This window comes from Ammodytes marinus (genome assembly GCF_949987685.1).
Source record: "Ammodytes marinus genome assembly, chromosome: 22".
NCBI classification, from domain to species: Eukaryota; Metazoa; Chordata; class Actinopteri; order Uranoscopiformes; family Ammodytidae; genus Ammodytes; species Ammodytes marinus.
Window position 1 is genome coordinate 4,939,774 of NC_137226.1, and position 17,698 is coordinate 4,957,471.

The window sequence follows — 17,698 nt, forward strand, 5'->3', positions numbered from 1 at the left end:
TTCTAAAGAATCGCTGACTCCACCTTTAAAATGACATTAAATATAGAAAGAAAAACATATCAAAGACCCGTTTTGACTGTGTGAGCAACATGTGTAGTAGATCATCAGACTTACCAAAGAGATTGGGTGAGTCTTCAGCTTGGTCCATGGTATCTGTGAATGAAAAACAGAACATTCGTCTTCGCATTTTTTTTCCAGCCCGACAGTGTTCTGCCTACAGCGGGGCACTTAGCTCTTTAAGTGCTGCCTCAAATGATAGACTAAAATGACCAGGGGATGGGATGTTATTGTTCAAATGGAATTAAAAAGCACCCGAACAGGGCAAAATTGAATCACACAAAAAAACAACAAGCTAACGTAGCTCAGAGATAAATGCAGAACAATTAATAAATAAATTAGTCTAGACTGGCTGGCAACGCGCTACATTCAGCTCCATTAATCCTCTACACGCGCCAGGCCTCTTGATTGAGGGTCCGTGTCAAATTATCCAGACAAAATCATTAAATGTTTACGTTGTGGACAAGTTGTAGACGTCATAAATCTAGATAGGAGAAAATGCTATTAAGTATTTTGTGGCTATAAATTGAATTTGAGGAGAGATTTTCATTCGCCTTGGCTCCTGCATTGAAATGTCAAGAGGTGGCCGCCAGTAGGGGGCGTGAGCTTATGGCTTTTTGACTTGTCAGAGCAGAAACATTTATTGCACTTTACAATCAGTGTATGTGTATGAGCAAAACCATAAAGCAACGCAAGTATGTGTGTGTATCTGTGTGTGTGTGTGTGTGTGTGTGTGTGTGTGACAGTCCTTTTCAAAGAGGTGAGAGTGTTTAGTTTGACGCCTCCATAACAGGAAGAGGAAAGAGACAATAGATGGGGATCTAACAAGGGAGGAAGTGAGATACACAGCAGTGTTCTCCTTTTTCTTCTTAATACTTGTTTTTTTAACAGTTTTACCAGTAAACACTTAACAATGGAACAAGGCTGTAGCACAGGTTTCAATTGACCAGCTCCACTGTCCACTGAGAAATCTGATGCTCGGCAGACACACACGTGTGCTGCCGCTTACTGTAAATGATGTGTGGTGTTACTGTTACAACAATGCATTAGTATTACACACACTGTCAGTGACACAGCAGATAGGAGAAGTTAATACGAGAGACATGGTCTGAATAAAGTCCATTCTGGAAGCAAACTACACACCGCTCCATTCACTGTTTCCAGGGTGTGTCGGAGTCTGTTCCTTTACATGGCACAGTGTCGAAATATTCTTTTAAAAATTCAACCAATGACGTGGCACTCCGGTGGCATAGTGGGGCGTTGGTTCAAATCCAAACCCATGGACCGTTACTGCACGTCGTCAACCACACTCTCTTTCCCCCATTTCCACTATGTACTCTCTTTGACTTGAACTGTCAAATAAAAGGTTGAAAAACACCAGAAACACATCCTTAAAAAAAAAATTTCAACCAATGACGTGGCCCCTCCCTCACCCTGATAGCAGCCTTGTTACACTCCACGCGGTTGATGGCGAGCCAGGTGGGCAGGTCCAGCAGACTCTGCAGCACCTCCTCATCCAGCTCCAGGTTGGTCAGCTGACCCTCGCCCTTCAGCGTGCTCAGGTTGATCTTGTCTGGAGAAAGGTTCTTAGCAAACCTACAAAACACACACAATGAGAGAGGTTGGAATACTTTAGAGACATTTGGGACTTGGGTGGTGTATTGTGAAGGGATAATATTGTTTCCAAAAGAGCCATTCATTTTAGATCACACCCTAGAATTTGAGTTCAGACGTTGCTTTTAATGATGAGAATATGATGAGAAAATAAACCTTCAAGCTACAAGCATGGAAATAAACACTTCAGAGTTAAGAAACAAAAAATGTTTTCCTCTTCATATTAGCTTTGTTGTTAATTGTATTTAGCAATGAGCAAGTTAACCGTTTGCTTCAGTCACTTTAGTCTGGTAATGGCAGCATAAACTGCAATAGCGGATTAAAAGACAGACAGTGTCATAAAGCGGTATAAGTAAGGTAAAGACCTTGGGCCGATAGTATACCACATTTAATACTGCAGTTGTGAGATCAATGCAGAATGGATTATGTGTGTGTGTTCAGTGCGAGGACATTGTGTCGTCGTCGTGGTTACTCACATTTAAAAAGCTATAAGCCAGTATTGATATGTATAACCCCGGTGTCTTGGGAGGAACAAATGAGGTGTGTACATACAATAAAAGGTTTCTCTGTGTGTTGCAGTGATTGTGTGTGTTCGTTCGATCTGCTCTTTATCCTAAAGCAAATAGACCTAATCTCCATGACCTAAGTGTTATCCTGCCCTGCGTTCACAGTTTGACCATTGGTTAATAAGTTAGCAAGAGAGGCCGGATAGAGGGACACTTAACGGTTTATTGAGCTGTAGCATCTCCTCGCACTCTTTCAGGCTAATGGAATCTCCCCGAAAACCAATTGATTTCACATTTGAGACACACACACACAGCCCAGATCCAGTGACATGTAGAGGATGTGCAGAATATTGTCTGCATTGTGGTTTGTGGTTGTGTGCAACTATACGCAGTTAGATGTAAATAGGTAAAAGTACAGGAGTAGCACTAAAAGAAAATGTAGTGGCATTCACTTTTAAAGACACACACACAAAGTACAGGCAGGCTTTAATCTTGTTACCTGGCTAATCCCCCACACACTTAACAGTATGTGTGTGTACTGTACCTTTGAATAGAGCCGGATTCAAAGCTCAGTGGAACACGATTATAGTAGCCATGAACTAATTAAACTTCTGGAATTGAAGTGCCCGACTAACTAACTAACTAAAGAATGTGGCGGTATCATATAAAAACAATACCTGACTTTTAGTGCGCCTTATTAAAAGCTTGTGTTGCTATAACCGAGTGCTCCAGATCTCATCTTTCCAAATGCAACATTTTGGATCCTTAATACAACAACTAACAAACAAAAAAATTAATAATTCATTATACTCTTTTCAATTAAAGGTGCACTGTGCAGTTTCAGAGGAGGTGGATGTGTTTACATTTGCAGAGCATGCAGTTAGTTTACAAGACATATTTTCACTATATGAAATTTTTCGTCTTAAAAAATCTATCTTTATAAATATTTTGAGACACCTGGCTGGAACCAAACATAAGACTAAAATACATTTGAAAAAAAAAAATAATAATAATTTGGGCCCTGCTGCTGTAAACAACAACCGTGAAACTTTTCTGGAAGCTTTCTAACTTCAAATTTAGTTCCAGGGATCCAATAGTCAAATGACTGACTTTTTTCCACTCAGCACCTTCTGTTGGCGGTGTGAAAGATTCTCCTCTAATTCAGCTTCCCTGTAAATTATTCAGCGGCTGACATTAAACAGAGACTCACTAGACACAGGACGACAAAGAACTAGCCATACACAAAAGGATAAAACACACACACCATCTCGCAAATCATTAACACAACTAATATAACGTGTCCGAGCGAGCGCACACCCACCCACACACACACACAAAGACAGACAGAAGCAGAGTCTGTCATCCTCTTGAGAGATGAATGTTGTTGTTGAAGTGTTCCTAGCCTTGTGACCAGTGAAATATTCATCCCTGCTTGCTGATCAAGTATCAAGCGGCTAGCCAGGCAGCTAGCTTCCTTTGCTCTCTCTCTCTCTCTCTCTCTCTCTCTCTCCATATCTGGTGTGTCTCTCGCCCTCTCCTATAGCCCACCTCTTGCTGCCTCTCCCCTTCTTCCAAAGCCATAAACCAACCAGTGCTGTAATGAACAAAATACACTGTTGATAGGCTATCTAACCTCAAGGTCCACTACCGGTAAAAAAGCTAAATCACACAGACAGACAGACAGACCCCAGTCATTACAGATATACAACAGCATAGAGGCAGAGGGTATTAGGTTCACACACACCGCCATCATCTTTCCCTTTCATCTGGTGGGCCATTATTTCAGACAGCAGGGCCGAGCTCACTGGACCAGAGCCAGGCCCAACAGAGAGATTAGGACTGTGGCTACTGGCTGGAGACCAGTCAAAGCAACCAAATAATACACTAATATCCATGTGCCCCAACGTTCAAGTTACCACAGTAGTAAGTTAATCATTATGCCACAAACAACAACATTCATTTATTAATTTTTATCCTTGGCATTATTATCTACAGTAAAGAATCATTTTAAAAAGTTGATATTGGCCTAAAAGAATGGGAGTCCATGGCAATTACAAAGAGATCGAATGATGAGTTTGTGCGCCGTGTAATTTGGGCAAATTCAACTTAAAAAAAAAAAGATGCCTGACAACGTTTATCCTTAACAACCAAACACAGAGCAGACTTTAGTCTATAGTCACTCTTTCTGTTGATGCCTGTGGATTCTGTTAATGGGAAAAACAAAGCTTTTTTTCCCCCTTCTCTGACGGTGGCGCACCCTGATGACATCACTCACTGCCACAAATAGAGGAGACCCATTGATATAAATACGTATTTATATATAAAGGAGACCGAGGGGAAGACGGCCAGAATGACTCAAAAAAAGGACTAGCAGCTTGTTTTAGCAACCAATTACCGTGGCAACGTAAAAGAGAGAAATAAATCTAGACACAGAAAGGCAATCCGCTGTGATCTGGGAATGTGTTTTTTTTTTCCAGGATCTGGGATGTCACCACATGCTTTCCTTGCCAGGGCTCATCTGACCAGGCTGTGGCTTTAGCTCAATAACAAAATGTAGAATGTGACATTTAAATACTAGGCCTCTGAATCCATCACTAGCCCATTCAGTAGAGCGTAATGTCTCCAGCAGCCTGAGACAGTTTACCACAGTAAGTCTTCCTGAATGGACATGGAGGCACTGGCTTTAACAGACCAACACTGAACAGAAATGGCCACAGGAGCTTACAAGATGCCTGTGGTAAAAGCGACACACTAGACAATGAAACTAGCTCAATCAAATCAAAAGCTAATGTAGTATTTAATATGAAAAAAGAGCATTAAATGTAAATCTAGTGCAGCATTGTGGTGTGAGGACACATGCTGACAGCCTGCAGCGGAGGTGTGTTGCTAAATCCAATTAAAACCTTAAAAGAAAAATGATATTGGAGCTCAAAGAAATTGTTGAGAAAAGACACAAATACATTACACTGTCCTAACAGAACAGTTATTAAAAAGACTGACTCATCAAGGGGGATAACTTGAAATGACTTCATATCCTAGTGCGAAGACACTTTCATCTACAGCTGTACACAACTCCTACAAACACACACACACACACAAGTTTTTGTATTGGTAACAAAGGCCCCTGGTACATTCATGACCCTGTGAAAAGGTTAGCATGAAGGAGAAAACGATCTGAGGCCCCTGGTTACACAGTGGTGAAGACACAGAGGCACCATGAGCAAATGTCGCTCACACACACACACACACACTCTCACTCTCTCTCTCACACACACACACACACACACACTCTCTCTCACACACACACGGTCCTTCACACACACACAGCGATGAGACACCCACAGACAGACACTCAGGAGTGACTCATGCCATTATAGCCGTTCCCACAACGTCTAACCCGGCTACTGCAGGATAGAAGCAGGCTGTTTGATGACGAGCGAAGGAGCAGCAGACATATGGACTCATCTCTCTCTCACTCTGAGGCTAGCACCAAACCTACACTGGTGACAAAAAGAGTTATAAATGGTAAATGGACTCCACTTATATAGCACTTTCCCCTGGTTTTCCACAGACCCAAAGCGCTTTACATTGTTTTGTACACATTCCCCCATTCACACACACATTCATACAGTGATAGCTGCAGCTACCACACAGGTACAGGCTGACTATCAGGAGCAATTTTGGGTTCAGTGTCTTATAATGTGCAAAGAATGTATTGCACTTTTGTAAAATACTTGGTTGCGATCGCTCATGCTCAAGCTTTTCACCCCTTGCATAATAACGACAGCGTTTTCAAATCATTCTTTTGCTTTTTCTCAATTAAATATCTGTTTAAGTGTCGAGAGCTCAGAGCTGAACACAGTTCCCTAATCCAATATTCTCTTCTCTTGATAGGAGATTTGACAAATGATTTCTTGTGAGATAAGATTTTATAAACGCAATGCATCATCTTCACTGCATCATATAAAAATGCTTAAGCACCACTGACTGAAATGAGAAGATGAAAGCTTTAATGCCATGCTGCTCTCAACATTATACCATAAAAAAAAGTATAGGAGACGTGAGCTAATGCTATGCCAGAGCAACCGTGTCAAGTCGCTGATAACATCCCAGAGAGGGACCTCGCATACCAGCCACACTAACAGCCTAATCCAACACCCACCCAGGTCATAAACTATTTCCCATTAGAAGGTATAGGGACAATCATTTCCATTCTTAGGGGGCCCTCCTCTGTACATGTCTTTCAAACCTGGCTATACCACCTCGCTCTAAATGTCTGCATTCCCTCGTGACTGAATTATGCTGTCTAGCAGAGCTTCGGTCTTGTGACATTATTAAGCAGCATTCTTATCTGTAATCAAGATGGTATGGAACAGATAGGTGACTTGGGGCCGGGGGTCACTTTTTCTAAAAGCAAATTTAGATTTTGAGGGGCCTAAACACAAAACAGTGTTCCTCCAAAAAACAAATAGACTCTTACAACATCCCTTTGGATTTCCTTCACCGTTGGGTTTTTATTTATTTATTTGACTTATATCAAGAAAAAAAACAGTGGACAGTTTGTTGCAACCACAAATGTCTATTTAATTACAAGATAAGGAAACAGGAAGTGTGTGAAACGAGTGTTTAGCTGCTGATTGAGGAAGATAAATTGAGGATGGAATGATGAGTCTCCCTTTCTATACATGTATTCTGGCAAATAGTTTTTCATGCAAAGTTGAACTCCTATGAGAGAATGTCTACCGTCTCTGCCACGTTTCTGCTGTGTAACTGAACTGAACCCTTCACTTGTCTTCCCTGTGCAAAGAAGAGAAACGGCTATGCAAACGTGAGTGTGGAGTGTGTGTGTGTGTGTGTGTGTGTGTGTGTGTGTGTGTGTGTGTGTGTGTGTGTGTGTGTGTGTGTGTGTGTGTATGTGTGTGTGTGTGTGTGTGTGTGAGTGCGCGTGTGTGTCTGAGTGTAAGAGGATCTCTCCCCGTCTGGCAGTTGGCCAAGCTCCTGCCGATAATGTGTACACCAATCTGTAATGCAGACAAACACACACCTTGACATCTATAGTCGCTCCCTTGGGGGCTACCTGAGTTTGCCGTTCGTTGATCCGATACACATTGGAGGAAAACGCCAAACAAATACAAGCCAATATAATTCAGCATGTCACCTAATACTAAAAACCCCTGTAAACCCAAGTCCACAAAATCCTTCAAACTATGTCATTATGGGAGGTAGTTGCACGATAGTAAGCATCTGAAAGAGTTAGGCATATTTAATCATCCAAATCAAAAGATATTCGGATACAGAAATTCAGCTTAGATGAGGCGGCTAGTTCTACTTACACAATAATAATTTTTAACCAATCACGGCAGTTCTCTGCCCAGACGTTCTATAAAAACAATGACTGTTGCCATGAATACTGTTCGATATGGCCACAACCACAGTCCTGTCAAACGGTCAACTCTAGACAGTAAAAAATAAGTATAAAATAAGTATAAAAAATAATTCTTATAAGGTTTATAACATTATAAGAACATTCATTTTCATTCTGATTTTTTTTAAAGCTTGAGACACCCAACTTTAATTATGATATATTGATTTGTTTCTATTTAAGAGGTTTTCCGGAGACTTGAAGTAGTGCCGCTTTAGTTTAACAAGCTTGTTCAGATGTGTGTGTCCTTGGCAGCGGTAAAGCATGGAGGCTGAGCTGGCAATAATGTTGACACCCACAACATCACCTGTAGATGTGTAAGCACACACCTATATAACAGTCAGCGTGTATGAATAATCTAGCCAGCAGCGCAAACTATTCCTGGATGATGCCAATGAAGCAGTATGACCAACTCTGACCCGCCCTGTAGCTGAATCACCCCATGCATACACACACACAGTCTGCTGTATGTGCTAACAACATACAGTTGAGTATATGAGGTGTTACATAGAGTTTGGCCTTCTGACACCAGCACTCTCCTCTCTATGACATCACCACACCAAACGCATCAGGATTGGTCAGCTGCTTCCTTCCGCTCAGCGCCACGGCAACCAATCAGGGGACACAGAAGAAGATGGGATGGCAAGGCAAGCTAGATGACGACATCTATACTCTTCTAGTCATTGCCTGTCAGCGTGGAAGCTAATGCTGGGGGCATGCACAGTCATCTGAAGCTGAAGCAAGCAAGCACACACACACACACACACACACACACACACACACACACACACACACACACACACACACACACACACACACACACACACACACACACACACACACACACACACACACACACACACACACACACACGTACTTGGACAATGAAGGGCATGCGACTCACAGCAGGTTGTGTGTTTTGCAGACAATACAAATCTTGGCTGTGGCATCATGTACGAGTATGAAGGACAAAGCTCCGTCCCAAACACAATTAAGGTGTTAACCAGCGAGTGCCTCATTCATCACAGTCCATTCAACACAAGGACTTTTCCCATAAAGCACAGTCACCTTTGTGCACTTGTTTCTGTTAAAGAATGTCAACCGGTCCATCTGCATACTGATCAGTACAGCTGTCAGGTAATATTAATGTGACCAATCAATGGCATTTATAATAAGCGTTGTAGCTTTCAGTTTAGCATACTACTGCCACTATCAGTTTTCACTACACCCAATGTGCAAGGTGCTCTGTTCTAGGTCATAAGCAGGTTAGTTTGTGGGTGCAGCGGTACACGTTTTCAAGCTCTCTCTCTCTCTCTCTCTCCCAGAACCACACAAGGAATTGTCCATTCAAAGTCCCTGGAGTGACGGCGGAAAATAATCAATTATGCATTATGTAAACGCGCCGGTCGAAGCTGAATGCTGATTATAACAGCAAGGCGATCAAAATAAATGACTGGGGTTCTTCTTACACAGCAAGATTCTGAACCGAAAATTACATTCATCCATCTTCAGGCTCATAAAAAGGCCGCTCACTGGTGCCATAAACCGCTGTCAAAAGTGTTAGATTATTGCTACACACCGGTGAATAAGTTTCACTCTGTAAATGATCTTGTGCTGTGTGCTGAGGGTCTTTGTGGACTATGTGTGATGCCTGATATGGAGGAGGCACAGTGATGAATAGGCCAATATAAGATTAATAGATTATACTGGGTTTCAACTCATATGTGAACTAACGTGCACCCCTTACATATTTTAGTGAAAACCCAGGGTTTCTGCAGGTTTCAACAACTTAAATGTCAGACTTTTAATTTATTATCCATACTGGCAAAACTAAAATGTATATGACAGAAAATTGGAGTCGCTGAATGACTTACAAAAATTAAGTTTAGTAGTTGTGTTGTAACATAATCGATACATTGTAACCACAAACAGACTGACTGAATTTCAAGCAACTTTTCTAAAGTAACAATAACTTCATAATCCAAACCATTTCAAATACCTGTCAGACATTTTTTTGACATTCTAAAAAGGCCGAAAAATTAGAGTGTGTGTGTTGTGTGCTCCTAGTGGACTATTTGTGATTCCTGATAGGGAACCAAAGTGGTGGAAAAGACCATATAAGCAGGGTATAAAACCAACGTGTAAACAAACCTTGTGTGTGTAAGTCAGTGCAAACCCTGAGCTGAGCCTACACAGTTATCCTAATCCTTGTGTACATTGGAGTGCAGTTATCTGAAAGTTGTACGATTTATGTTGAACGCCAGTGTGTTTACCTGGCTACCTGCTGCGACTGGTGGATAATTTGCCTCCAAGGGAAAGCTGAGGTTTTGTCGCTTTAAACAATCTGACTCGGTCACTAATAACTGGTTGAACCTGCTAAAGCGAGCCATACATAGCATAGATAGGGTTGAGGGATTAGCTCCTTCGCCGGCTAACCCCCATGTTAGCAAGTTAGCCGCCTAGCCACGTCTCAGGTCAGCGGGGGTTACGTCAACTGACAGCCCGACAGACAACAAGGGTGCGGGGCTAACTATGTGCTAACGGGTCACCACCGCTACATACTGACCTGGAGAGATGCTTCAGGATCTGCTTCTTGATAAGCCCGGCCATGGCGACGGCTCGAATCCGATACCCGAGGAGGTTTTAGCCTAAACCGCTAGCTTTTCCCCTTCTCGAGGTATATCAACACAACGGCTCAAATGCGTAGTGTGTCAGTTTTCATTTTAGTTTTAACACTGTTCCCGCTTCATGGTCGGTGAAACGAGGGAGCGAAAAAGACGGCATTTCAGAGGTTGGACTGACAGCAAGGGCTACGAGACAATGCCCCTCAACGTTAGGCCATCTCGTGCAGATATAGGCGTAGATAAAGCTCCGAAAACGGTCCGAGATCTCCGCAATATCACACACCGACCGAAACACCTGGGCACGCGCGTCATCGGCGAAGGAGGGACGGCGTCTGTTGTCACGGCGTCCGAGCAGAACGTCATGGTGCGTTCAGGCTCAGCTCGGAAACTCCTCTTGGGACACGTCGATAGATGTCAGCAGAGCCTGAATGCATCATGACGTTGCGCTGTCTGGCACTATTATTAGGCAAGCCAGGTCATTAGGCCTAATGATTACAGGTTATATAATTATTAGTATAAATTCGTATAATTTAAAAGTAGTTTAGAAAATATAAATAACTTTCTTACTCAGTTATGGTATTTTAATAATGGGTAGATAGATCATGCTATGGGCCTTATATTTTATTATGCATGCATACCTTATAATTGTTTTACAAGTAGGCCTATTAGGCCTAGGCTTATTGTTACAGAATAATCGTTTGCAATAGGCCCGTGTGTGTTAATGTATATGGCTGCATGAGGGGAATGGTTTTAGTGTTTGCTTTTACCATAAACGCTCTTTTAATGACATCTAGTGGTGTAAACCTGCATTACGCTCTTTAAAAAGAGCAATAATGGACTGATACTTTTTCTTCTGTGTTCATAAAGCAAAGTAACAAGTAAGTAGGCTAAGCAAAGCATTTTTTCATGCCTGGATATTTTTTGGGGGGAGGGGGTGGCAGACACGGTGTTATAATATTGAAGAATGGTAAGAATAAAATAAATTGATTTTCATTTTTTTATTTTTTTACTGAGTATCACTTACAGTGTTAAGGGAAATGGCTATGAAAAAACACTGTGTTCGTGTACTTGCCAACACTTTTTAAAGGCCGTTTAAAACATGATTCATTCACAATTTCAAAAGGAGAAAATGCAGCAAAATGGCTTAGACTTTGGTCTTATTAGTCAATTTCCTGTGGAAAATAAAAGTTACGGCTGTAGATGCTGTTCATAGTGTCTCTCTCCCTCTCTCTGTGTATGGGGGTGTGTGCGTGAGTAGAGATGTAACCAAGGGATTTAACAGCAGCAAGCAGGCTGCAGATGCCACGTATGAAAGGAGGAGCAAACTAGAAGGAGGAAGCAGCCGCCCCTCCCAGCGCTGCTTTGCACAAAGTTTGCATCACTATTTTAGAACTCTAACAAGGTTCATTAAAGAGTGTCATTGCTAAAACATAAGTGCACTAGACGGGTGTATGTCAATACCACATAGATTGATCAACTATAGACTATACTGTCTGTTTGGTAGGAGGCTGCGTTGTCCCAAAGTGTCAGCTCTTATCTCCTTCCCTACATCGTGACATTTCCTCACTTCAACTCTCTCCAAAAGTAAAGTCGACCTAAATATCCTTTTTATATGCACCTTGTGGCAACACTTAAAACTCACTGCTAAAGTTGCATAAACCATCTTTTTGAAAAACATGTCTGGAATCTTTAGAGAGATGCTGCTGCGTAATCTTCACTCCTGTATTTGGGTGTAGGCGTGTGTAGCCTATAGATCATATAAAACTACTGCGTGGACCTATTTTCTGATTGAGCAAAATCGCGAATAAGTGTAAAATCAGCAGAAATCATCCATTGTTTCCTGGTGGTTCTTATGTCATTAGAAGGACCCCATACAGAGGCAGTGGCACAGCAGCCGAAACATGGGACAGCCCCCATCCGCATACCTCAACGTTAAATGCCCCGTGGAAAGACACGACGAGCTCCCTGATACGCTGCCGGTCTGCTAAGGGGGCCTGACTGTAAAACTGGCTCTCCATCCACGACTGCAAAAAAAAAGAAGTTGCTCTCACTCTCTCCATCTCTCTCACATCACACACACACATTCATCCCAATCTCCCACTAAAGATGACTGCGAAAAACCGACACAAGAGCAGCAACGCGAGCGAGAAGAACGCTGCTGCTGCTGCTGCTGCTCCTTCATCCACCAAAGAAGATGCACCCAAGAAAAGTCAAAAGAGCCCCGCTACCACTACTACTACCTCCGCCACCTCAACCACCAGTAATGGGGTGAGTGGCCCCGGGCCGCAGCAGGGGCCACGGTCAGGGAGCTGCCTCGGCACTATAGTGAACGCACTGCTTTACATTGCGTTGATAGGCGCTGCGGGGTTCGCCGCTTTCTCCTTCCAGCAAGTGGTGGAGGAGTTCCGCGAGACGAACGCCAGGCATGAGGAGAGCGCACGGCAGAGCGCGGAGCTGGGCAAGAAAATGGACAGCGTCGTTCAACAGGTAGGGAAAGGGACATAATGGGAATCAATGTGGAGAATTATTTTTTAATAACTTAAGGTGGAAGGGTACGTTTTCAGAACTTTATTGGCAAGCAAAATACTATATAGACAGTGCATTTGATTGTTTTTGTGAGAGATGACTTTGTTTCCAATTACATAACCGTCTATTTGGTTGTAGTACTGGATGTCCTGTGGGGGGTTGGGCAGATTTGGTGAGCGACAGTTGATGATGGATGGCTGGGTCAACTCCTTATACCTTTCATTCAGCAAAAAGTAGAAAAAAGTTTCAGACCTGGTGAAAATAAACTATAAGCACTAACTTTAAAAAAAAAAGTATATGCTATTTAAACTGTTGCTGTACAGGGACACCCCCCCCCCCTCCCTTTGGCACAATATAAGCAGTAATTTCATCGATCTATTTTGCAGGAATAGAAGTGGTTAAAGAAACGCATGACTTTACAAATACATTCCCCGTGTTTTAACCCATGTCTAAACTGTAGTGGACATGCAACCCTTTCTCTTCACCTACACAAATATAGGCCACTGCCACTCACTCCAAGTTACATGATGACTCAACTTTACTCATGAAAAATGTATGGTTGTCCATTTACATTGGGTGGGAGCTCACCTATGCTAGTCAATCAATCATAATAGTAATGCTGAACACAATGCCAATACAAAGAACACATTTTTACCTAGTTTTAGAAGACAATTCAGATTATTATTGTATAGGCATACTGGTGTGGAGAGACACAGCAGCCCACTCAGAGTATTGCCAGTCATGTCTGAGTTACACTAAAATGAGCTGCTTTATAGCAAATGGTTGTGGTGATCAAATGGTGGTAACAGTAACAAAATGGGTAGATTCAAGTGTGGCTCATGTGGTCTCAATGCTATTTTGAGTCTGGGCGTTGCCAGCCTGATACAATAATATGTTAGTGTTAAGCTGTGACCCCCCCACCGGGCTTTAATCACACCAACAGTCCAGACAGGATAGAGATGAGAGGGAATACACAACACATATTCATCAAAGAGAGAATTAAAAGGAGAAGAGTCAAATAAAACAGAACCTAGACCAATCACTTCCATCAATTCATTTAGTTTATCCAGTCCATAACTCTATCTCTAAAGGTAAAACAGGTAACTCTATGCAGTGTCTCGCCTTAAAGGTGCTACGAGGAACTTTTAAATATTCCTGAAACAGTCAAATTTTTCCCCGATGATCATATATGACATGTAAAAGCGAACGAGATCATCAGTGCAAAGAATGCTATTTCTATATAGTTTTTCTTAATGCCTTTGTCATGTGTACGCTCACCCAGGAACTACAGGTGGCGTAGTAAAAACACTACCGCTTTTGTCCAAAGGGGGTCAAGAATTAACACAAACTGAAAGTTCCTCGGAGCATCTTTAAAGAGATTACGATGTGCGCACATTTGTGAGATATCGGCAAATTTGCATATGTATTCAAACATTTCTTTGAAAAAAAAATATTGTTTTGATACAAGTCATAAACTGACAAAGTTTCAAGATGATATCTATAAGGTAAAAATGTAACCCTATACCAAGCAGTGTCGCGCATTAAAGGGGAGTCCGCACATTTTTGTCAAAATCAGTAAATATCTTCTCACCATCCGCTGTTTATATTTTTCCTTTGTTGCACACAGGTGGAGTCTCTGAGCAGTATAGTGGACGGGCTGGAGTCGTCGCTGGGCATCACGCGGGTGGAGCTGGAGGGCGCGGTCGGCCGTATGAAGCGCGGCGAGGTGGAGACGCGGCGGGTGGAGGACGCCCTTCACAAGCTCCAGAACGACCTGCTCCGGGACCTGTCAGAGGGCATCAAGGAGGTGAAGGAGGCCCGCGAGAGGGACTTCTCCTCTCTGGAAAGCACCGTGGAAGACCGCCTGGCCGAAGTCAGTCAGTCCATCGCCGCCAGTGTGGCTGAATTCACCGGCGCCCAGGGGGAAGCTCAGAGCCAGCTGGCCGACATCAAGGCCCGTCTGGGGGACATGGGTGACCCCGCGCAGGTCAAGCAGGAGCTGGCCGCCATCGTGGAGGCAGTGGCCCAAATCAGCGAGGCCAAAGAGGGTGCGGATGCCTCAGTCAGCTCTCTCAGGGAGCAGATAGGCGCCGTGCGGGAGGAGCTGCAGACTCGTAACCAGGAGGTGGCTTCGCTGTCCCAGGACATAGAGAACATGAGGGCGGCGGTGCAGGAGAACGTGGGCAGTCTGAGGCAGTCGCTGAACGAAGCCGAGGCCGAAGTCGGAACCCTTAAGGACAAGAGCGCCACGCTGGAGGGAGGTCTGGAGCAGGCCGCCGCCGCCGTTCAGAGCGTGGAGAAGCTGGCCAACGCGAACGCAGACCAGGCCAGCAGAACATCAGAGGAGCTGGAGGGGAGGCTCAAGGCAGCCGAGGAGAGCAGAGAGTCACTGTCCGCTTCAGTGTCAGACCTCACAACCCAAGTGGAAGCTCTGTTGACCAAATACGACGTCCACGAAAGTTCTCTGGCCGCCCAGGGGAAAGCCGTGGAGAAGGTCCAAAGCGGTTTGGAGCAGGAGATAGAGGCACTGAGGAGCAGTTTAGTGGCGCTCCAGGCAAACGTGGAAGCTCTGACCTCCAGTCTGGGTGAGAAGGTGGGGGGTGTGGAGAAAAGGCTAGCTGCTGTGGAGGAGGATCGAGGCAATGCAGCCAAGCCCGAGCAGCTGCAGAACTTGAGCAAGATGGTGGCCGGGTTGGAAGCCAAAGCCGCCAAGCTGGAGGGCCACGATCAGGCGATAGCAGCTCTACAGAAATCTCTGCAGCAGACCACAAAGACACTGGCGGGCTTATCCAAGGCCACCGGCAAGAAGAAGTAGGTTTTTTTTATAGATAATAAGGTGGATATTATGTAGAATGCTTGTTGTCGAAATCAAGTTTTTGTCAAAATTATTGAATATCACTGATTTTGACAACAAGCGGTCTCCAGAATCGCTGACTCCACCTTTTAAATAGTGTGACATCAAGATAGCTCAAAAAACATGGACAGTTATGTTTCCCTAAAAGGGTGACCCACACAACACACTTTTTCCTGTTTTCATGAAGAAGTCTTTCTCTCAAACTTGATTCAGCCGATGTCTCGATGTTGCACATTTTTAGTAGCCAAAATATGAGGAAAACTGGGTTATGTCAGGAGATAGGGGCACGGCTGGACTGCTGATCTGTGAATTTCAAACCCAGGTCTATTCTGCACTGTAGTTTATTCAGTTTTTTTTTTAAACCTTTTCTACTGTTTTTTTTATTAGACCTCACATTTTTAAATGTCAATGCTGTCTGTTCTTTTTTTTTTTTTTGTACTCCAAACCAAATCCAATAATAAGTTCCTCTCGAACACTCCTGTTGTTCACTACTCTTTTTCACAAGAATAAAAAAAAACTCTTGTTGAACCCAAAGCTGTGGAAGATTTTTTTTTTTGCTTTAGCTGCGTTTACTGTGACATCATCATGGCGGATAAATGATTGTATTGGCAGGAATGAAAATCTACACTTATTGTTTTGCATAATTCATATATTTTCTATGAGTTTGGGAAAAAGAAGGGGGTATTTTGTTTTTAAAATTGATAAAACAAGCAGCACAAAATAATTACTTATAATATGTCAAATAATAATCATGCAAACTGAACACCACATACTTAAGACAGAGGCCTTTTCATCTGCCAATGACAGCCATATGTAACATCATGTCATTTACTTCTTAGGGGCGTTTAGTTTTTGACTCCCCTCCAGGTGTTGCCTGCCACGTCAGCAGAACATGTCAGAGTTGCTATATGTCGCTGGGAGGTGTTTTAGACGCTAATGAACGCTTGTAAAGAATGTATAGGGGTCAGCGGATGCAAAGATAACCTCCCTCTGCATTGACAAACTTGATCTTCAAGTCTTCAAACAACTCATTGAGGAGCTTTTGAAACATAATGTTTGTTCCATGAAGCAACCTGGTTAAATAGCACACACTAAACTGCTTCAGGCTATAGCTATTTGAGGAAGAGAAAACTGATGCAATAAAAATGTTAAAGATGCACTGTGCAGTTTCATTGGAGGGGGATTTGTTTACGTTTACAGAGCCTGCAGTTAGTTTACAAAACACATTTTCTCTACATGTGATTCTTGTTATTGAATAATTCTATCGTCATGAATCAAAACTAAATTATTTTGAGGAATCTTGAATCAAACGTATGACATATTTTTCACCGTCCCTCAGCTAATGCTAAATATCTAGGATGATGTTAAGACAGATAACATTGTTGTAGTTTTTCAAAGAGGCCGCTGAAAGCATTTTATTTTGTGTTGGGACTTCTGGCCGACTACTTCCAATGTTGAAATGGGAAGTAGTCCTTCCAAGGTATTAGTGTTGCTGGAGCTTTGAACCCTTGAAGAAAAAGTTTGACATTTTGGCAAATGCATGTGATTTAGAGGAGAACATTGATACCACTGTCACGTCTGTATGCTAATTGGTAAGCTAAAGCTAGAACACCAGTTAGTTAAGCATGAAGACTGGAACAGACAGTCCCACTCTGTCCAAAGAAAACACCCAGAAGCTTCACTAATTTCTTGGCCGGGAGTCTGGACCAGTAAACAGCCATAGCAGTTTCCCCCTGTTTATGCAGCTTCATATTTACTATACAGACATGAGTGAGTTCTACATCCTGGCATGAAAGCGAATAAGTGTCGAAAACCACTTCCCTTAGCTATTTAGAATGTTTGCTTGTAGGCTGCATTTCCATTGTAAAGTTTCACACCAGAAACCAGTTGATTTCATATTATTATTATTAGAATATTTGTATATTGTATTTGATAGTTTTCACATTATATTGCATTGTATTAATTGGTCTGATGCTACTGTATATTACTTCAGTTGAATAACTCTTTGGATTTTTTTCATTAATAAAAGAGACAACAAACAAAAGTTGTATTTCAAGCATAAAGGATTCAAGACAATAGTTTGTGCTTTTACTGA

The 17,698-nt window shown here is 42.7% G+C and overlaps 2 protein-coding genes across 3 annotated transcripts in view; one reads left to right on the top strand and one right to left on the bottom strand.

The window, feature by feature from the left end:
- The window catches only part of bltp3b (bridge-like lipid transfer protein family member 3B), a 35,389-nt gene extending 24,858 nt beyond the window's left edge, over nucleotides 1-10,531 (bottom strand). For both annotated transcript variants that reach the window (XM_080050870.1, XM_080050869.1), the window contains exons 1-3: nucleotides 10,166-10,531; nucleotides 1,491-1,653; nucleotides 115-153 (exon numbers count right to left, since the gene is read on the bottom strand). In XM_080050870.1, coding sequence (XP_079906996.1) covers nucleotides 115-153; nucleotides 1,491-1,653; nucleotides 10,166-10,209 — 246 coding nt within the window. In that variant the 5' untranslated portion in view covers nucleotides 10,210-10,531. The remainder of the gene's footprint in view (nucleotides 1-114; nucleotides 154-1,490; nucleotides 1,654-10,165) is intronic.
- A 1,710-nt stretch (nucleotides 10,532-12,241) lies between these two features.
- Nucleotides 12,242-17,628, top strand: ckap4 (cytoskeleton associated protein 4). Its single transcript, XM_080051103.1, has 2 exons — nucleotides 12,242-12,710; nucleotides 14,377-17,628. Exons 1-2 carry the CDS (start codon nucleotides 12,330-12,332, stop codon nucleotides 15,562-15,564), a joined length of 1,569 nt encoding a protein of 522 aa, XP_079907229.1. The 5' UTR covers nucleotides 12,242-12,329; the 3' UTR covers nucleotides 15,565-17,628.
- Nucleotides 17,629-17,698: the final 70 nt, after the last annotated feature.